Consider the following 18,632-nt stretch of genomic DNA (forward strand, 5'->3'; position numbering starts at 1 on the left):
GTATTTTAAAAGAGAAGGAAGAGTAGGATGGAGGTGGGACGGAAGGGAGAGACAAGGAAGGCAGGAATAAAAGAAAGCAAGCAAGCAGGCAGACATGAACACAGGCATTTGTAATCTAGCATACAAACCCTCCCTCTCTCCTCCCCAAAAGCCCAGAACAAGGTCTCTAGCCTAGGCTGGCCTCGAACCCCCTCTGAAGCTAAGAATAGGCTTGAACTTCTGATCCTCCTGCCTTCACCTCTGCCTCTGAGTGCTGAGATTACAGGAATACCAGTATATGCAGAGGTAGAGATTGAACACCAGATTTGGTCATACTAAGCAAGTGTTTGGCCAATTGAATTACATTATCAGTTCAAATCTGTGGACCTTTATAAACTACTTTCAGGATCAGGAGGAGAGCTAATGTGATAATCCTAGAACCTTTACATCAATTCCTAACTTAAGCCATGAAATTGAATGTAATTTCCCAGTATGTCTTTAACGGGTCGAAGATCTCTGAGAAAATTAAATACAATAAAAATTAAAATCCAGGGACTTGAAACAAATGCTCAGAGGAATCTGTTTTCCTATTCTCTCTTCCCTCCCATCTGCCCAAGAAGTCAGCTGTGTTTGTGACAGCTTGCAGGCTCTCATCGGGGCAATGGATGCATGCGCAGCCTCCACAAGAGGCTCTAGGAACAAGGCAGGCCTGAGCTCTGCTGGGAATGAGCTCAGCACAGCAGGAAGAAACTGCTTCCCTGGCAGGCACTGAAGCAGACGGACCCGGCTCTCTGTCTTTTAGAGACTGAGGGAAAAATCAAACTCCTCTCACAGTGGATTGGAAATAAACACCCCTTGGCCCTTTCCCAACACCTTCCTGAGATCTGACATGCCCACAGACTCCAATTACGAGGAACTGTTACAATTGTGAAAAACAACTCCTTTAAAGATTTTCTCTGAAACATTTTTGAACAGCAATTATAGAAGGCCCACGGTTAATAAGCAGCTCTTCCCGAGCCAGCTTCCCCTAGCCTTGTGAAAAGAGCTCATCTTCCCACAGAGAATACAGGAAGGGGCCGTGTGAGAGACCACTGTGCCCTGTGGACTAGCTTGGCTATTTTCTTCAAGGACAAAGACAAGGGAAGGAGTTCCGACACAGAGGCAGAAGCTGTAGATCCAGCTCTAAACTAGCTCGAGCTCCACCATACTCGGGCATCACCCTAGTTAATCCAGCCAAAAGATTAACTAATCCTTCTTCTTAGGAAGAAGCCTCTTCCCACAGCTGCTCTTCACTGACAAGCTGACTGGCTTTCAAACCCCTGAGAAGTCCTCCTCCATGTGTGCCTACGAGGGTGTCATGCAGGGGATCACACTGCGGAACCAAAGACTCGTCCTCAATGTGTCTGGTACCACCCTATACGGTAAGGGCTCAATATGAACAAAAGGAGAAAAGGGGAAAAGGCTATTGATAAGCAGCAGCATTTGTCTCTCTGCTTCCTGGCCACAGACACACTATGAAAAGGATGCTGCAGGCGACCACAGTCCTGTGCCCACAGCCATGTCTTCCCTCTGTGCTGGACTACATCACCTCAAACCATGAGGGAAAAGAATTCCTCCGTAAGTCCCTCTTAAAAAAGTCACACTTAGTGTGTGTGTGTGTGTGTGTGTGTGTGTGTGTGTGTGCGCGCGCGCGTGCGCGCGCATGGGTGTGGAGGTCAGAGACAGCTTGCAAGAGTCCGTCAGCGCTCTCCTTCCAGCCTGTGGACCCCAGGGATGAAGCTCACGTCTTCAGGCTTGGTAGCGAGTGCCTTTACCAGCTCAACAATCTCCCCTACGTCCAAGTGAAATGAGAGAAGTGACTCATACACACCCCTTCCTCTCTCGGCTCTTGCTCACTACCACAATCAACCATCCTCCTCTGCTTTTCTTCTACTCCTCTACCCTCAAGGTACTTTAGCTCCTTTTTGGATTTACTAAATACAAAAGACACAACATGGGCAGCTCCAAGGGGAAAGAAAGGATGGGTTTTCTAGAAAGTTTTAAATCTTTTGGTTAGAACTGTTAAGGGCCAGAAGAATACATATGGGGGCACAGCTGAGTTGGTATAGTCTTGCCTAGCATGCATAAAGCCCTGGGTTCAATCCCAGCACCACATAAAACCAGGTATGGTGGGACACTGTGTGCCTGTAATTCCAACACTCAGAAGGTAGACACAAAAGGATCAGAAGTTCAAGGTTATCCACAACTACAAAGGAAGTTCAAGGGCACCCTGGACTATAACAGACCCTCTATCTTTAAAAAAGGGGGATGTTACCAGGTGGTGGTGGCACATGCCTTTAATCCCAGCACTTGGGAGACAGAGGCAGGTGGATCTCTGTGAGTCTGAGGCCAGCCTGATCTACAAAGAGAATTTCAGGACAGGTTCCAAAAGCTACACAGAGAAACCTTGTCTCAAAAAAAAAAAAAAAAAAAAAAGGAAGATGTTTGGAGATCCAGCCAGAACCATCCATCCTGTTCTCAACTACCATAATTACTACATCAGTTTTGTTTGAAATAGGGTCTCATGTATTCCCAGGCTAGCCTCAAAAGCACTATTATAGCCAAGGAAAGCCTTGAAAAAAATTTTTTCCAGTTTTTTTGAGACAGGGTTCCTGTGTGTAACTCTGGAGCCTATCCTGGATCTCGCTCGGTAGACCAGGCTGGCCTCGAACTCACAGAGATCTATCTGCCTGCCTCTGCCTCCTGAGTGCTGGGATTAAAGGTGTACACCACCACTTCCCAACAAGCCTTGAAATTCTAATCTTCCTACCTCCACCTCCAGAGTGCTGTACCATGCCAATTTTGGGGTTTTTGTTTTTTGTTTTTGTTTTTTTGTTTGTTTTGGGTTTTTTAAATGTGTTGTTGGGAATCAAAGCCAGGGTTCATAAATGATAGGCAAGCACTCCATCAAGAGTTACATTTCCCAGCCACCTAAAAGTTCATTACTAATTCATTTAATAAATGCTAAATGAGTCTATATTGTGTGCCAGATAATGAGAACACAGTAGCTATGAAAGCAAAGGCCCTGTTACCAAGGAGATGGACAACACAAAGGACCCAAGTCATGACAGGAGTGGGTGAGCAGGAAAAGAACATTCTGGAAGAAACCAACTCACACCCAAAGTCCACAGTAAGACCTACCTCTGCAATACATGTAAGGATAATCAGACAGAGTTTGCCACTGTGAAGCCTGTGTTCATCTGTAAAGAAAAAATAAAGTCTTCTCTATACATGATCCAAATCACATATCAGGAGAGAACAAAGATGCCCGTCCTAAAGAGGAGCACTCACAGAAGCCATGAAGGAAGGGGGGGAGACAGCCCATCAGTAATGCATGCCCTGCAAGCACGAGGGCTTCATTCAATCCTCTGTAAAGGTCTGTGATACAGGCTTGTAAGCCCAGCTCTCGGAGACAGAGCAACAGGATCCCTGAAGCTCACTGGCAGCCAGCTTAACTACTGGGTGAATTCTAAGCTAGTGAGAAACCTGTCTCAAAAAGAAGGTGGATAGTACCTGAGGAATGACACCCAAGGTTGCCTACACACACACACCAGATTCATGAATCAAAATCAAGGTGGTACTAAATTAAGTCTTGCTTCCCTCCCAGGCGAAGGAATTCTCCCAGAAAACTGTTCTCTATCCTGGTAGCCTGTAAAATATCTGTCTAAGATGTACCCTCGGAATCTCTCCTACCATCACGCCCGTGCCTGTCTTCCAGCTGAACCCGGGCCTTACACACGGGAAGCAAGAGCTCCACTACTGACCCATGCTCCCCAACCTTAGTGCCTATTTTAGAGATCAGACTTCTCTTTAAGGTAACAACACCAAAGACACAAGAACCAAAGATTTTTTAAAAGGTTTTAAAAGCAGAACCCACATAAGAGGATGAAAACATAAAATTCCAGAGAATAAATAGGAAGGAATGACGGAGGAAGCAGCTTCAACAACATAACATCTGTTTTTTAAAATTGAGAAGTAGGTTCACATTTATTTTACTACTATATTATTTACTTTTTGTGCTTCATAACATACAAACCAATACAGGGCACTGCAAAGATGACTCAGTGGTTAAGAGTGTCCTTCCAGAGGACTGAAGTTCAGTTTCTAACATATACATAAGGCAGCTCACGGCTATCTGTAATTCTGCCTCCAAAGGATCTGGCGCCCCCTTCTGGCACCCTCTTCTGGCACCCCCATGCAACTCACACATACACACAGACACACACACACACACACACACACACACACACCACAAAAAAAATGAACAAATAAACCCAAAGGAAAGAATTTTATAGATGTCAATTGATACATACATTAGGGAAAAAAAAAAAGAGCCAGGGATGGTGGTAAACACCTTTAATCCCAGCACTTTGATGGCAGAGGCAGATGGTTTTCTGTGAGTTCAAGGCCAGGCTAGTCTACATAGTGAGTTCCAGGCCAGTCAGAGATGCATAGTGAGAACCTTTCTCAAATAAAGGAAAAGAAAAAGATGTCTTGTCTGGGACAAAGAAAATGTTAGCTCTTCTGCTCGATCCTAAGATCATGTGAGCATGGGGTTGTGGTTTAGTGGTAGGGCATTTGGTTACCATGGGTAAGGCCCTAGGTTCCATCCCCAGAACCACAATATATATAATAATAATATTAACAATGATAATGAGATCCTATAGCCAGGACATGGTTCAGCAAGTCTTGGGCTAAGACACAGGAAGAGATGGGCAACTGAAGCCACAGAACAGCCCCCCCCCTTTTTTTTTTAAATTAACTATTCAGCATACATGACCTTGCCCTTGCCATATTTATAATGGCTGTTGGCAAAGATGTATTGCAGTCTATAATCATTTCGACCACTCATACTGGCTATTAATTAGTCTGTAATTTGGGCTTGTTTTATGAACCTGGAGTCACCAGGACAGAAGCTTATATAACTAGAGCTAAAAATGCATTCCAAGAGCCTCAATTCACCGTGTTATATCAAGCAAAGCAAAAAGTTCATTTTTCTGGGTCACATCCATGCAATTTCTTTCTGCTGTAGTTGTTGCAGTATTTGTAGAGAAAGGAACAGGCTACCTATTTCCATACAAAAGCAATAGCCTCAGGAAACTCAGATACACAAGAGTCTTGTTATCCTTGCCTGCCAGATCTCACTTGCCAAGTCTCAAAGAACCAACCACCTCAGCAGTTCCCAATGGACTGTTCTATGTTAGGAGTTGGTGACATGGAATATTTGCATGGAGTTATTCCCTGTGTGGCTCTTATTCTTGAAAGAGTAACTCGAGATATGAGAGGAAAAGCCCAGGTTTTCAAGATGGAAATCTCCAATAGCTAATGCACTGAACACAGCACAGTTTAGATTTACACAGCCAGGCCTCTTTCAGCTCTGGCAAGTCTTCATTTCTCTTACTGATCCTTCAGCTTTCCAACCTCTGTCTTTCCAGTGTTTTCTCCTCACTCCAGAGCCCCTGAACTTGGTCTTTCCTTCCTTTCGAGAGCTCTTGAAAACCCTCCTAACAGAAACCTGATCACTTGGCAAACAAAAAAGCCTTCTGAAGTACAAACCATGCTGAAAGGAGCCGCAGACTACTTCTGAAGCAGTACATTCTCCTCACAGAAAGCAAGGCAGCAAAAACAATTGATTTTAGAAATTTTTGGTTCTACAATAAAATTGGATTGTATGATATCTGGGAATCTGAAGTTATTCACAGACCATAGGTTAATAACTAAAGTGGGCATGATAGTACACATATGTAATTCCAGCAATGGTAAACAGACAGGAGGGTCAAGGGTTCAAGGCTAGCCTACAACAGAACAAGTGTGAGGCCAGCCTAGGATACTTGAGACAAAGAAAGAAATGGAGAGGGAGAGGGTGAGAAGCTTTCATCAGAAAAGCTTCTTATTGCAATATCCGGTGAGCGGTGGTCTGAATGAAAATGGCCCTCTAGGCCCATTGGGAGCAGCACTATTAGGAGGCGTGGCCTTGTTGGAGTGGGTGTGGCCTTGTTGGAGTGGGTGTGTCACTGGGGATGGGCTCTGAGGTCTCAGATGCTCACACCAGTCCCAGTGCCTCTTGCTCTCTTCCTGCTGCCTGTGGACCCATTTGGCACTCTCGACCACGCCTGCTGCAGGCCACCACACACTCCCACCATGATGACAACGGACTGAACCTCTCAACTGTCAGCCAGCCCCACTTAAATGCTTTCCTTTGTAAGATCTGCCGTGGTCATGGTGTCCCTTCACAGCAGTAGAAACCCTAACTCAAACACCATGGTTAATGCAGAAACGAGCAACTGCCAAAGCGTCAAAACTAAGTAATGGTAGAATACTTGACCTTAAATGGGACGGCTTTATCACCTGCTCCAAGGCTCAGGAAACGTCAGGGAAGAGGGAACAAGAAGAATGTAAGGGCCAGAAGATAGGGAGATATGCAGCAAAAAGGCATCTTCTGGATAGGATATAGAAATTGCATTCATCAACTCGCTGTAGTTATGGTTATATACACCAGACCTACACAAGACCGGGCGTCAACATTTCATCATGGATATGGAAGGGCCCGTGAGGAGGACCCATCCTTCCTTCTGGGACTACTGGCAATTAACAACTACTGAGGAAGGAATGCCATTTTCTCCAGTGGTGTAGCTATGGATAAATCACCCTTGCTCCAGAAAATAACCTCCCACCCACACTGAGCAAGAAACCTGTGATTAAACTCAGTGGGAGATGGGGGTGTGTGTGTGCTACAGATGGTCTCAACAATCATTGCTCCTTCAGAAGACATGACCTGGGTTCAGTTCCAGCACTGACAAGACAGCTCACAACTGTCTGTAACTCCAATTCCAGGAGATCCAACACCCTTTCCAACCTCCATAGGCTCCTGCACAACACATGTGGTACAAAAACATGCTCTCAGGCGCGCGTGCACACACACATGCACACATGCACGCACGCACGCAAGATCAAACAATATTTAAACTCAGTAGGAAGACATGAAGCAGGATGGGGGTGAAGGGTACATAGAGGAGAGATGGCTCAGAGGTTAAGAGCACTGACTGCTCTTCCAGAGGTCCTGAGTTCAATTCCCAGCAACCACACGGTGGCTTACAACCTTCTATAACTGTAGTCCCATGGGATATGATGCCCTTTTCTGGTGTGCATACAAGAAGACAAAACACTCCTATCCATAAATAAACCTTCAAAAAAAAAAAATCAGGATGGGGACTTGTTGAGAAGAGGCTTTTAGTGGGAGAAGGAAAAAGATCAAAATCAGGACCAAGCATGGTGGCACATGCTTTAGTCCCAGAACTATGGAGGCAGAGGCAGGTGGATTTTTATGAGTTCAAGGCCAGGCTGGTCCACATAGTGAGTGCCAGGCCACAGAGAGCTACACAGTGAGTCCCTGTGTCAAAATTAGAAAACAAATGAAGAAAATTTAAATCAGACTAAAAAACTACTAAAATTCATTATGTAAATGTATGAAACTGTCAATTTTATAAAAAGAAGAAAGAGAAAGATTTGAGGGATAACTGGAGAAACTTGAATATGAACTGAATTTTACACGCTACTAGAGAGCCATTGTTGGTTTTTTGTTTGTTTGTTTTGTTTTGTTTTAGATATAATGACATTTCAGATATCTAGGAAAATGTTCTTAATTTTTGGAGATTTGGGCCAAAGCACTTAATTGTGAACTAGAGTGATATCTGCAATGTCCTTTAAAGTGATACAGCCAAAATAACAGCAATTTAAAAGGAATTTAAGGCAGACCAGATACTGCAGAATGTCAGTGGGATACAGGTGGTCACTGTACAATTCTTTTAAGATGGGTGATAGATAGACAGACAGACAGACAGATAGATAGATAATCTCAATTTGTCTCAAAACAACAACAACAAAAAGGCAAAAAAAAAAAATCAAAACCAAAAAGAGAGAGGAAGCCACAGAAAAATGAAGGACAGAAGACCTGTACATGAGAAAGTATAAAGCACCCTTTCCAGCAGGCAGCTGGCATGATGGTCTTCTGCTGCAGTTCTGGAGAGGCTGTGCCCAGCATCTCAAAGGCCCTCAGCTCACAGGAAAACAATCCAACACTCAGTTCTCTCCCTCTTCCACACTATCTAGGATTAGTGACATTTCTATTTTAAGTGATAAGAAATACAGCCCTCTGAGTCTCCTCTACACAAGAGACCTCTAATTCACCCACAAGCTAATGCTTTTAGTGTGTGTCCTCAGAAGGAAATTCCCTGAAGCATGCTAATCCCCCTGCCCAACTTCCCACACAGAAGAGCAGGCATCCACATACCAAGACCTGCTAAGAACACTTAATGACTTTTGTGGGGGCCAACTTTCTTTCCTTTTCTATATTTAAGCACTCTCCTCCAACTTTATTTAGGTTTTCCCAACGCCACCTAATTGTCACCCAACAGTGAGAAATCACTGTTTTCCAGAGACCAGGTCTGTCACCTGCACAGGAGACCCCAACGGTTCATAGGTCAAAGCCTCAAAATACAGACGAGGCTCTTTAGGATGTTAGCCATACCTCCAAGGTAGCACGTCTTACCTTTAGTGTCCTGCATGACAATCGAGCTATACTTTAAGAAGGTTATCAGTAAATTACTGGTCTGTACATCTGCATCCAGTGAGAGTTCCACAGAACTTATAACTGGAATAGAACAAAGAAAACACTTAGCCCATAACATATTCCACCTAACACTTCTACCCACATAGCCAATTGCCAGCAGGCAAGAAAATGACTAAATAAGCTTTTCCCACAACAGAAGGAGGACCGAGTACTTTCCATAGAACTTCTATCTGCTCTCACCAGGCCGCTAGGGCCTCTATGCCCCATGTTCCCTCAAAATTGGTCAACCTTCTTTTTCATCTAGAGTCAATCCAGAAACAGTTTTTCTCCTAACATCCTAGAAATGGATGTTAATGCTATTCCAATCCCAAGTAATCAACAGTTGAAGGTCCTTCTTAGAGGTGCTGTTCTTTCTAACTAAAGGAAAAAATATATATTGACTATAAATGAGCCCTGCTTTGATGAGTCTCTTGTTAAAGGAAGAGTTCTCCCTAATAAGGAGAAATTTGCTCAATATTGAGAACAAGCCCTATACTAAAAGTACCCAAGCTGGCCGAGCAGCAGTGGCGCATGCCTTTAATCCCAAAACTCGGGAGGCAGAGCTAGGCGGATCTTTGTGAGTTCAAGGCCAGCCTGGTCTACAGACCGACATCCAGAACAGGCACCAAAACTACACAGAGAAACCTTGTCGGGGGGTTGGGGTGGGGAGGAAACCACGCTGAAAGCAAAAATTGAGGCAGAACTATATTCAAATTCTACCCTTTAATCTCTTCTCTGTGAAAAGGAACCTGAAATGCAGTTTCAGACAGAAAACAAGTAGATATTATTGACTAGCATCCTGGAGTTGGAATTTTACATATCTGGCCTCTGTTTCCAAGAGAAGAGCCTTTCATCTCCAGTTCTGGCCTCTCTGAGTCCTAGCCCCAATGAACAGTGGGGAATCAGACCAGAATTGACCCAATCACAGCAGCTTTAAACTTAGCGCTCCCAAGATTTAAAGACTTTAAATTAGAATTAGTCAACTTGTGATGTGCTTTAACAGTGTCTAAAACATAATATATTCACAAAAAGAGCCTCAAGATGGCCCAGGGACATGTGAAAATCTATAACACTCTGCTATATTTTAAACTATGAACACACTGCTAGGTTTGGGGTATTAGTCATAATATGTATTCATGGATCCCTCTGGAGTTATTACAATGCATGCAGAGGACATTTATTAACAATGGGAAACACTGTACATTATGGTTGCACAAGACACAGCAAAAAGCCTTATTAGAAGAAACTAGCATGCCCAACTCTTGGCTATTTCTCCATAATTTGGCCCCTTAAGAACAAATAAAAGATAAAATTATTTTTATACTGAAATACTGAAAGGTTTCCTGGACAGACTGGGCTATAGAGTGAGACCCTGTCTCAAAAACAACAAGCGAACCTAACAGGTCTTACAGGCTGTCATTTCAAACCACAGCCATTTTGAACTCAGAACCTGTAATCATTCCTTTGTTATCTAACTGGTAAGTGGAAGTTTTACCCCACTCACACACACAGCGATAACTAGAAAACTATCTTACATAATATGTAGAAATATAGAACTATATATATTTTTAGTTTACCAGAAAGTCCTCTCATGCCAAGGCGGAGTTGTCAAATGTCAAATCTGAGCTGCGAACAAATGTTACAGCTAACTGCTGGCTTTTAAAAATAATAGCACCAGTGACATACCTTTAAATATAACTGGGCTACAGAGCAGCACTATAATTAAAAACCAAAAATTGAAAATAAGCCTATAATACTTAGGACCCCTACAGAAAGGAAATGAGCAAGGAGAGAAGGAAAAAGAATAAAATAAAGGCAGAATCAAATCCTCACAAATTAAAATCTCCTTCCTAAGCAAGCATCATTCCTTAACTGTTGCCTTTCTAACTCTTCCCAGGAGCTTTTGTCAAGAGAGACCGTCATCTGAAAGTGGGCTGACTTGATCTTCCCACTAGAAGACTAAAAGCTCTGTGGTTGTAGGTAAGCACAGATCCTGCCATTGCATAATCAAGTGTGTGGGTGAAGTGTTCACAATCAACAGCTGAAAGGCAGTTCTCTGAAGCATCCAAACCCCAACATCACATGGAACTAAGACACACACACACACAAACACACACATATATGGCTTTGGATATCCATGGTAACGAGGCAAGCTTCATCCTTAAAGAGAAAGTACCGTGTTTCCATTGGCTTATCCAGTGACCTGAATAAACAGACAAGTAGGCAATCCTCACTATGCCTCTCATTAAGATATTTTGGAATTTGGCTTTCAATTCTAAACAGATGCAATTTGCTGTCATATATCTGAATATCAATGACAGTTCCTTGCCATACTTCTCTGCTGCTTATACTGCCTTAAAATTTGAATGCACAGTGCCATACAAAAATGTGGTGGCACACACCTTTAATCTCAGCACTGCGGAGGCAGAGGCAGGAGAATCTTTGTGAGTTCAAGGCCAGCCTAGTCTACAGAGCAAGTTCAAGGACAGACAGGACTACACAAAGCGACCCTGTCTTGAAAAGCCAACACACACACACACACACACACACACACACACACACACACACACACACGTAGAGGCTGGTCATCTACCACCTATGACCTGAAGGGACTGGTCCGGTGGAACCACGGCCACAGGACCTCCATGACTCAGGCAACAGCAGGACACCTGAGGGGAGTTTTGGTGAGGGTCCAGGATTGATGGTGTGCCAGAGCCAGCGGCTCTGAGCCAGGCGAACAACTCACTGCAATCAACATCTGCAAGCAAAGCTCTTTGGGCAAAAGGGTCGACTGTGTGACACACGGAAGCTCCCACTGTGACAACCAAGTATGTGATGCAGAGGCAGGCAAGACTGAAGACAAAAGTGGATTTCTGGCTTTTTGTTGGGGGGAGGGGAGGTGGCTACAAGGTGGAAGCAGCCATGAAGAACTGGGAAATGAGTGCAACTGGGGTACACGAGGTGAAATTCCCAAAGAGTCAACAACAAAAAAGGTTACATTTAAAAAAAAATGGGGGCTGGAGAGATGGCTCAAAGGTTAAGAGCACTGGCTGCTCTTCCAGAGGTCCTGAGTTCAATTCCCAGGAACCACATGGTGGCTCACAACCATCTGTAATGAGATCTGGTGCCCTCTTCTGTCTACATAATAAATAAATAAATTTAAAAAAAAAAAAAAAAGAAAGAAAGAAAGAAAATGTAGGGGCAGAACCAGGCACTGATGGCACAAACTCTTAATCCCAGCTCTTGGGAGGCAGAGGTAGGTGGATCCTGAGTTCAAGGCCAACCTGGTCTACAGATGAGATCCAAGACAGACAGGGATTCACAGAAACACTGTCTCAAAAAACAAAAACAACATAAGACAAAAAAATATATACAAGGGCTAGAGTAGAAAAAATCTTGATAACTATGTGCAAAGCACTAGTTGGGACTGACGGGAAAAATGTCAAAGAAACCAAGAGGGACTCTTCACATATGAACCAGACACATAAAGGACCAAACTTACTTCTCTATGCTTTAAAAACCATTATTAGCCAGGCGGTGGTGGCGCACGCCTTTAATCCCAGCACTCAGGAGGCAGAGCCAGGCGATCTCTGTGAGCTCAAGGCCACCCTGGTCTATAAAGCCAGAGCTGTTACACAGAGAAACCCTGTCACAAACAAAACAGAACAAAACAAACAAAAAACATTATCATTATTATTATTTATTATTATTGGAGGGCGCTCACATGCCATGACATGCACATGAAGGTCAGAGGGCATCTCTCTTTCCACCTTATGTGGATAACTACGAGATCCAATTCAGGTTACCAGCCTTCTACAGCAAGCACTTTTACTCACTGAACTATCTTAACAGTCCAAAGTTGGATATTTCTTACACCCATTTACACAAAATGAGCTCAACATTTGAAGTACAATACCAGGTATCAATGTTCATTTTTTTCATTTCAGACAGGGTCTCAAAAAGCCCAGGTTGGTCTCAAACTCACTATGTAGCTAAGGATGACTTTGAACTTATGATCCTCCTGCTTCAACCTCTATCACAGACATGTGCTGTAACGCTAGACTTCTGTAAGGTGCTGGCCATCAAATCCCGGGCCATGTGCATGCAAGGCAAGCACTCTACCATTGAGCAACATTCTCGGCCATATATTTAGATAATAAAGTATCTCCCTTGAGCCTCTCACGCACCCCAAGAATACTTGCCTCTGCCTCCCAAGAGCTGAGATTAAAGGTGTGCCGCGACCACAATGCTGGCTAGTAATTTTCTGAGATGTTTCACACAGCCAGGGCTGGCCTTGAACTGATCCTCCTCCCTCCAACTCCTCCAGCTGGATTACAGACATACACTATCACACGTGGTTTGAAATAAATTGCTTTTTTCCTTTTAAGATTTATTTTTACAATTTTTATTTATGTGGATGTGTGTGTCTGTGCCTAGAGAGCTGGAGTGTTAGGTTCCCTGCTAAGAACAAGCAGTTGAGAGCGGCCTGGTGTGGGCACCGGGAACCGAACTCAAGTCCTCTGCAACAGAAGTATCGCTCTTAGCCCCTACGCCACTCTCCAGCCCACATGCTGTTGCCTTACACGTGGAAGAAAACCTCCACTCAACTATCTTCCCAAATTTCACTCGGGAACTTCAGACAGACGGAAGGATAGCATCGTATGCTTTCTCTTCCGTCTTTCTTTCTTGTTTTTAAGATCGTCTTCGGTGTTACGGGCACCGGTCCCCGATCCCTGTGCTCAACGGCTCTTCCACCCCGGCTCCAAATGCTGGGACACTGGGCACATGACACAGTCCCCAGCTCAGACAAATTTCTTCCTTTTCTCTTTCCCTCCTTCCTCCTCCTCTGTCTTGAGGATTAACCCTAGTGTTCACGCATGCCAGGCCAGGACTCTAGCACTAAATTACATCCCCATCCCATTTTCAATTTTGAGACAGGGTCACAGTAAGTCCACCAGGTTGGCCTAGAACTCAATATGCAAACTAAGCAGGCCTTCTACCTCAGCCTCCAAGTAGCCAGGATTACAGATGTGTACTAACACTAATTACCCACTTAAACAAGTTAAAAGAATTATTGTTTAAAGAATTAACAAATGTATTATTTGCTCAATACAGCTGTGCTTAACATTGAAAGATCCAGAATCAGCCAGGCAATGGTGGTACACGCCTTTAATCCCAGCACTAGGGAGGTGAAAGCAGACAGATTTCTGAGTTTGAGGCCAGCCTGGTCTACAGAGGGAGTTTCAGGACAGCCAGAGCTACACAGAGAAACCTTGTCTCTAAAAACTAAAGGGAAAAAAAAAAAAAAGAAAGCTCTGAAATCGTATTAACCAAGAACACAATCAAAGTGGTGGCCTCACCATCAGAGGAGGGTGGAGTGGTCCCAAGTGGTGTAACTGGGGCTGCGGGAGCAGGGCTGACAGGGGTTGTCACTAACCCCATTTCTGGATGGCTCTGAAAGAGGAACAGATGCATAAGAAAACAGAAAATCTGGTTCTCTTTGAGTATCCCCGACTAAACATGCTTCCTGGCTTTCCAGGATCAAAATGAGACTAACAGCTCATGAGGACCTGCATTTAGTGCCCTGAATGTCCAATCCTATCGATGCCTGCTAAGCTCTAACAAGAAGCACTGTGGGCTAATTTTCATTATGAAATTTGGGTTCCATTACACAAGTTTTTCTGTAGAGCCATATATTAAATAAATGAATGAATGACTGATTCACATGTATGAACTATTTTCATGACCACAGAACTGACAAATAGATGTAAGTAAACTAAGGGGATAATAGGAACCATAAAAAGAGCTATGCTGATGGCCGCCTTACTGTTAAAAAAGGAAAAGAAAGAAAGAAAGAAAGAAAGAAAGGAAGGAAGGAAGGAAGGAAGGAAGGAAGGAAGGAAGGAAGAAAAAGAAAAAGAAAAGAATATGTGGGCTCGTAAGATGGCTCAGAGGGTAAGGTATTTGTTGCCAAGCTGATGAGCTAAATTTGGTCCCTAGGCCCCATATGGTAGAAGAATAGAATCAACTCCCAAAAGTTATCCTCCGACCTCCACATTAACAAAACACACACACACACACACACACACACACACACACACACACACACACACACACACACTAAATGTAAGGGAAAAACATGCAAGAATATGTGGAGTGTGAAGGCAGAGGCAAAATCTAGAGTGGACAACGTAGGTGGCCCTGTGTCTGTGGCTTTCCTCATACTGCCACATCAACTGGAAGAAGGAAGCTCGGGAGCAGATCTCTGATGTACGTCCCTGTGAGGACATCAGATCTTGGAGTTAAGAGACAGCTATGAGCCACCATGTGAGTGCTGGGAATTGAACCCGGGTCCTTTGGAAGAGCAGCCAGTGCTTTTAACCACTGAGCCATCTCTCCAGCCCCAATCCTTTCCCTTTCTCACCTCTTCTTCTTGAGTCAGTTATGATAGATAAGAAACTTGGTGAAAATAGTAGATAAACTTTCTTTCTTTCTTTCTTTTTTTTTTTTTTTGGTTTTTTGGAGACAGGGTTTCTCTGTGTAGCTTTGCGCCTTTCCTGGAGCTCACTTGGTAGTCCAGGCTGGCCTCGAACTCACAGAGATCCGCCTGCCTCTGCCTCCCAAGTGCTGGGATTAAAGGCATGAGCCACTACGCCCGGCTCTAGATAAACTTTCTTATATCATCTTATAAAAACTAGTAAGAGTCCAAACACAAACCAAAACAGCACATTGTTTTCAAAACATAGCCTTACTTTTTAGTTAAAATTCTACTAGTGAATTCCTTCAAAAGACACATAGACACAGGCATAGTGGCATATGATTTGCCATAATCCCAGAATTCAGGAAGCAGAAACAGGTGAGTGTCTGAGTTCAAGGACAGCCTGTAAGGTCTATACAAGTGAGATCTGTCTCACAAAAAAAAAAAAAAAGAGGGGGGGAATGAAGAAGGAAACTTACAGACATGTTTTAAACAGTGTGACATTAAGATAAAAACACTTCCGCTTTTTAAGATAGTTTCATGGCCACAGTGCCAGCGTGTTTAGCCCCCTCCTGTGCCAACCAGCCCCCAGGCGTGTGAGCGAGTACCCTGTATCTTCTTGGCTTCAAGGTGTGCGCACTACTTGTCTGTTAACAGCTAATACACCCTGGGGAGCAGGCTTTTTCACTTTTGTTCTCTGGTAAGAAAATGGCCTGAGTGACTTGGCCTAGTCTATCTCCACTTGTAATTCCATAGATTTAGAAAGAAGACAGCTTAATTGAAAAACCCAATAAATTCCATAGAGCAAACAATACCAGCAGATTCTGATAGGTAAAATGCAGTGATCTCAACTCTATTTTTACTTTTCATAGTTTCTGCATTTTTTTAATTTATTTATTTTAAATTTTACGTTCACTAGTGTTTTGCCTGTATGTATGTCTGTGTGAAGGTGTCAGATCTCCTGGAACTGGAGTTACAGACAGCTGTGAGTTTCCATGTGGGTGTTGGGAATTGAACCTGGGTCCTCTGGAAGAGCAACCGGCACTCTTAACTGCTGAGCCATCTCTCATGGACTTCTTAATGGAATAAAACTGTATGAAATTCAAGGAGAGGTCTGAGGATACAGCTCAGAAAAAGCATTTGCCTAATATGTACAAGGTTTTGGATTTGCTCCCACAACATCACAAAAACTAAAAACAAATAAATAAAATGAAATTCGAGGGAGGAAGGGATTGGGGAGGTGGGTGTGTCTCACTTTGCAGCCTGGTTGGCCTGGAACTGGACATATAGCCCAAGCTGTACTTGAACTCATAGAGATCCAGCGGCTTCTCTCCCCAGTGCTAGTATTAGGGTGCAGGCCACCACTCCCAGGCAGGATTGGGACTTTTGAGATAACCAACCTGAGCTAACACTGTGATGAAGTTTCTATTTAAGTGGACAGCTTCATAAAGTGCCAGAAGAATGGCCTCATTGGTTCTAAAAAAACAAAAGAGAGAGAGAAAAAGGTTCATTCTTAGAGAATAGAGAATATAAAACATTATAACTATGAAAAGCTCCTCACTGTCAATCCCTCTATTTACCCTTTGGGTATATGCAAAAGAGCACAGGTCGAGAATCTGAAGCCATGGAACCAGTTCTTCCCACCCCTACCCAGCTAAACCTGTAAGAGGCTCACACCCAGCCTTAGTCACTTCATTCCAAAGACAAAGCTAGTCAAGATGACCTAACACTCAAGAGGCAGAGGCAACAGGATTGCTACAAGTTCAAGGCCAGCCAGGACCTATACAGAGAGTTTCAGGGCAGCCAGGACTACACATAGCAAGATCACATCTCAAAAACTTTATTTTTTATTTATTTTTTATTTAAGACAGGGTTCTCATGTTGTCCAGACTGGCCTCAGCTCACCACATAGCAGAGGATGATGGTAAACTTCTGATCCTCCTATCTCTACCTCACGAGTGCTAGGATAACAGGCATATGCCAATCACACTCAGTTTATTTAATGTTGATGATCAAGCCGAGGACTTTATGCATGCTAAGCAAGCATTCTATCAATCCCAGCAGAGATCTCCAAGAATCCATTGTTGCTTAAAACCCAAGAAACACTTCAGAAACCATCAAAAAAAAAGTTTTAATCTGTAAAAGGTTGACAGGCGGTTACATTTTCTACTCTTTGCTCTCACATTCAGCAAGAGAGCCCACACAAAGTCCAAGTACTTACTGTACCGAGATCTTCTCAGGGGCATCTGCTATGAACATGCTGCCCACCTGTGGAAGGAAAGAGGAATCACAGATTTTATACAGGAGGCAGGAGAGAAGCTCTGTGCCTAAGAATTGAATCAGTGAAAAACAGAACAACCATCAGGACACACAAAACCAGCCCACTTTGAAAACTGTAAAAGACTTACAAATAATAAATGAAATAATGAGACTCCCCCTAAACCATCTAGACTTTCAATGTGTGAGTTTAGTAACAACATCAAGGTGGATAGCAACCTACATATTCTGACCGCTTCATGTTTCCTGGAAGCTGCAGTCAGAAACCAACTGACGAAGAACTTCAAGCTGGTCCTGACACCTACAACTACAATCCCAAACTCACAAGTTCAAGGTTAGCCTGGGCTACACAGGGAGTGGGGCCAACCTGAGCTACAGAGTCAGAACTTGTCTCAAAAGGGAAAAAAGAAAAAGGATTTTAAACTTCAGAGAAAGTAGGCTGCTGTCAACCAGCTAGAGCTGTGCCTGTGAAACCTGTCCTCTCAGAGCACAGGACTTCAGCTTACAACTGCCAAGGAAGGCAGCCAAGCTGCTTTAACACGTGGGGTCTGAGTCAGACGTGATGTGCACAATGGCAAGCTAAGTGCTTCAAAGGTAGAGGAAGGATCAGGAGTTCAAGGTCGACCTTGGCTATGTAACAAGTTCATTGCTAGCCTGGGTTTCATAAGACACAACCTTAAAAGAAAAAAAGTTAAAGATGTCCGAGAACATCATTATACCTAATTAATATCATCAAATATCAATATCAAATTCAAGCTTCCATAGCCTCTGAGACACTTCAGTGATTTGTGTCTCAGGTAGAGCATTTGTGAGAGTCTTTTGAAATTCGGCTCTAAGAAGAAAGGGGTAAGAATGCACAGGCACCAGGAGGAACCCGCCTGGGGTACACTGACCTCAAATCACTAGCTCAGCTCTAGAGCACCTGGGTACTACTGCCCCCAAAGACGGCTTCCAAATCTGCCTACATTTTAGGACTCAGTAGACTTATAGATCTCCTATCTCTTTTTTCCTTTACACTTTTTACGATTTTTATCTTTGTTAAGATTCTTTATTACCAGGAGGTGGTGGTGTATACCTTTAGTCCCAGCCTGTGCCTTCAGTGTTTGCCCAGCATTCCCAAAGCTCAGGTTCAATCCTCAGCACCATATCAACAGAGCATGGTAGTGACATGCCTGACCCAGCCACTAGGGATCACATGGCCACAGAAGACCACAAAAGAGCACCTGGGGAGGACTCCATGTATACCTTCTA

At 43.6% G+C, this 18,632-nt stretch overlaps 1 protein-coding gene across 6 annotated transcripts in view; it reads right to left on the reverse strand.

Annotated features, from left to right (window-relative positions):
* The window catches only part of Armh3 (armadillo like helical domain containing 3), a 216,845-nt gene that overhangs the window by 145,911 nt on the left and 52,302 nt on the right, over positions 1-18,632 (reverse strand). For all 6 annotated transcript variants that reach the window (XM_006988208.4, XM_006988207.4, XM_076563191.1 and 3 more), the window contains exons 12-16: positions 17,326-17,372; positions 16,505-16,580; positions 13,987-14,080; positions 8,567-8,668; positions 3,160-3,218 (exon numbers count right to left, since the gene is read on the reverse strand). In XM_006988208.4, the coding sequence (XP_006988270.1) occupies positions 3,160-3,218; positions 8,567-8,668; positions 13,987-14,080; positions 16,505-16,580; positions 17,326-17,372 (378 nt within the window). The remainder of the gene's footprint in view (positions 1-3,159; positions 3,219-8,566; positions 8,669-13,986; positions 14,081-16,504; positions 16,581-17,325; positions 17,373-18,632) is intronic.

The sequence above is a fragment of the Peromyscus maniculatus genome, chromosome 1 (genome assembly GCF_049852395.1).
Source record: "Peromyscus maniculatus bairdii isolate BWxNUB_F1_BW_parent chromosome 1, HU_Pman_BW_mat_3.1, whole genome shotgun sequence".
Taxonomy (NCBI): domain Eukaryota; kingdom Metazoa; phylum Chordata; class Mammalia; order Rodentia; family Cricetidae; genus Peromyscus; species Peromyscus maniculatus.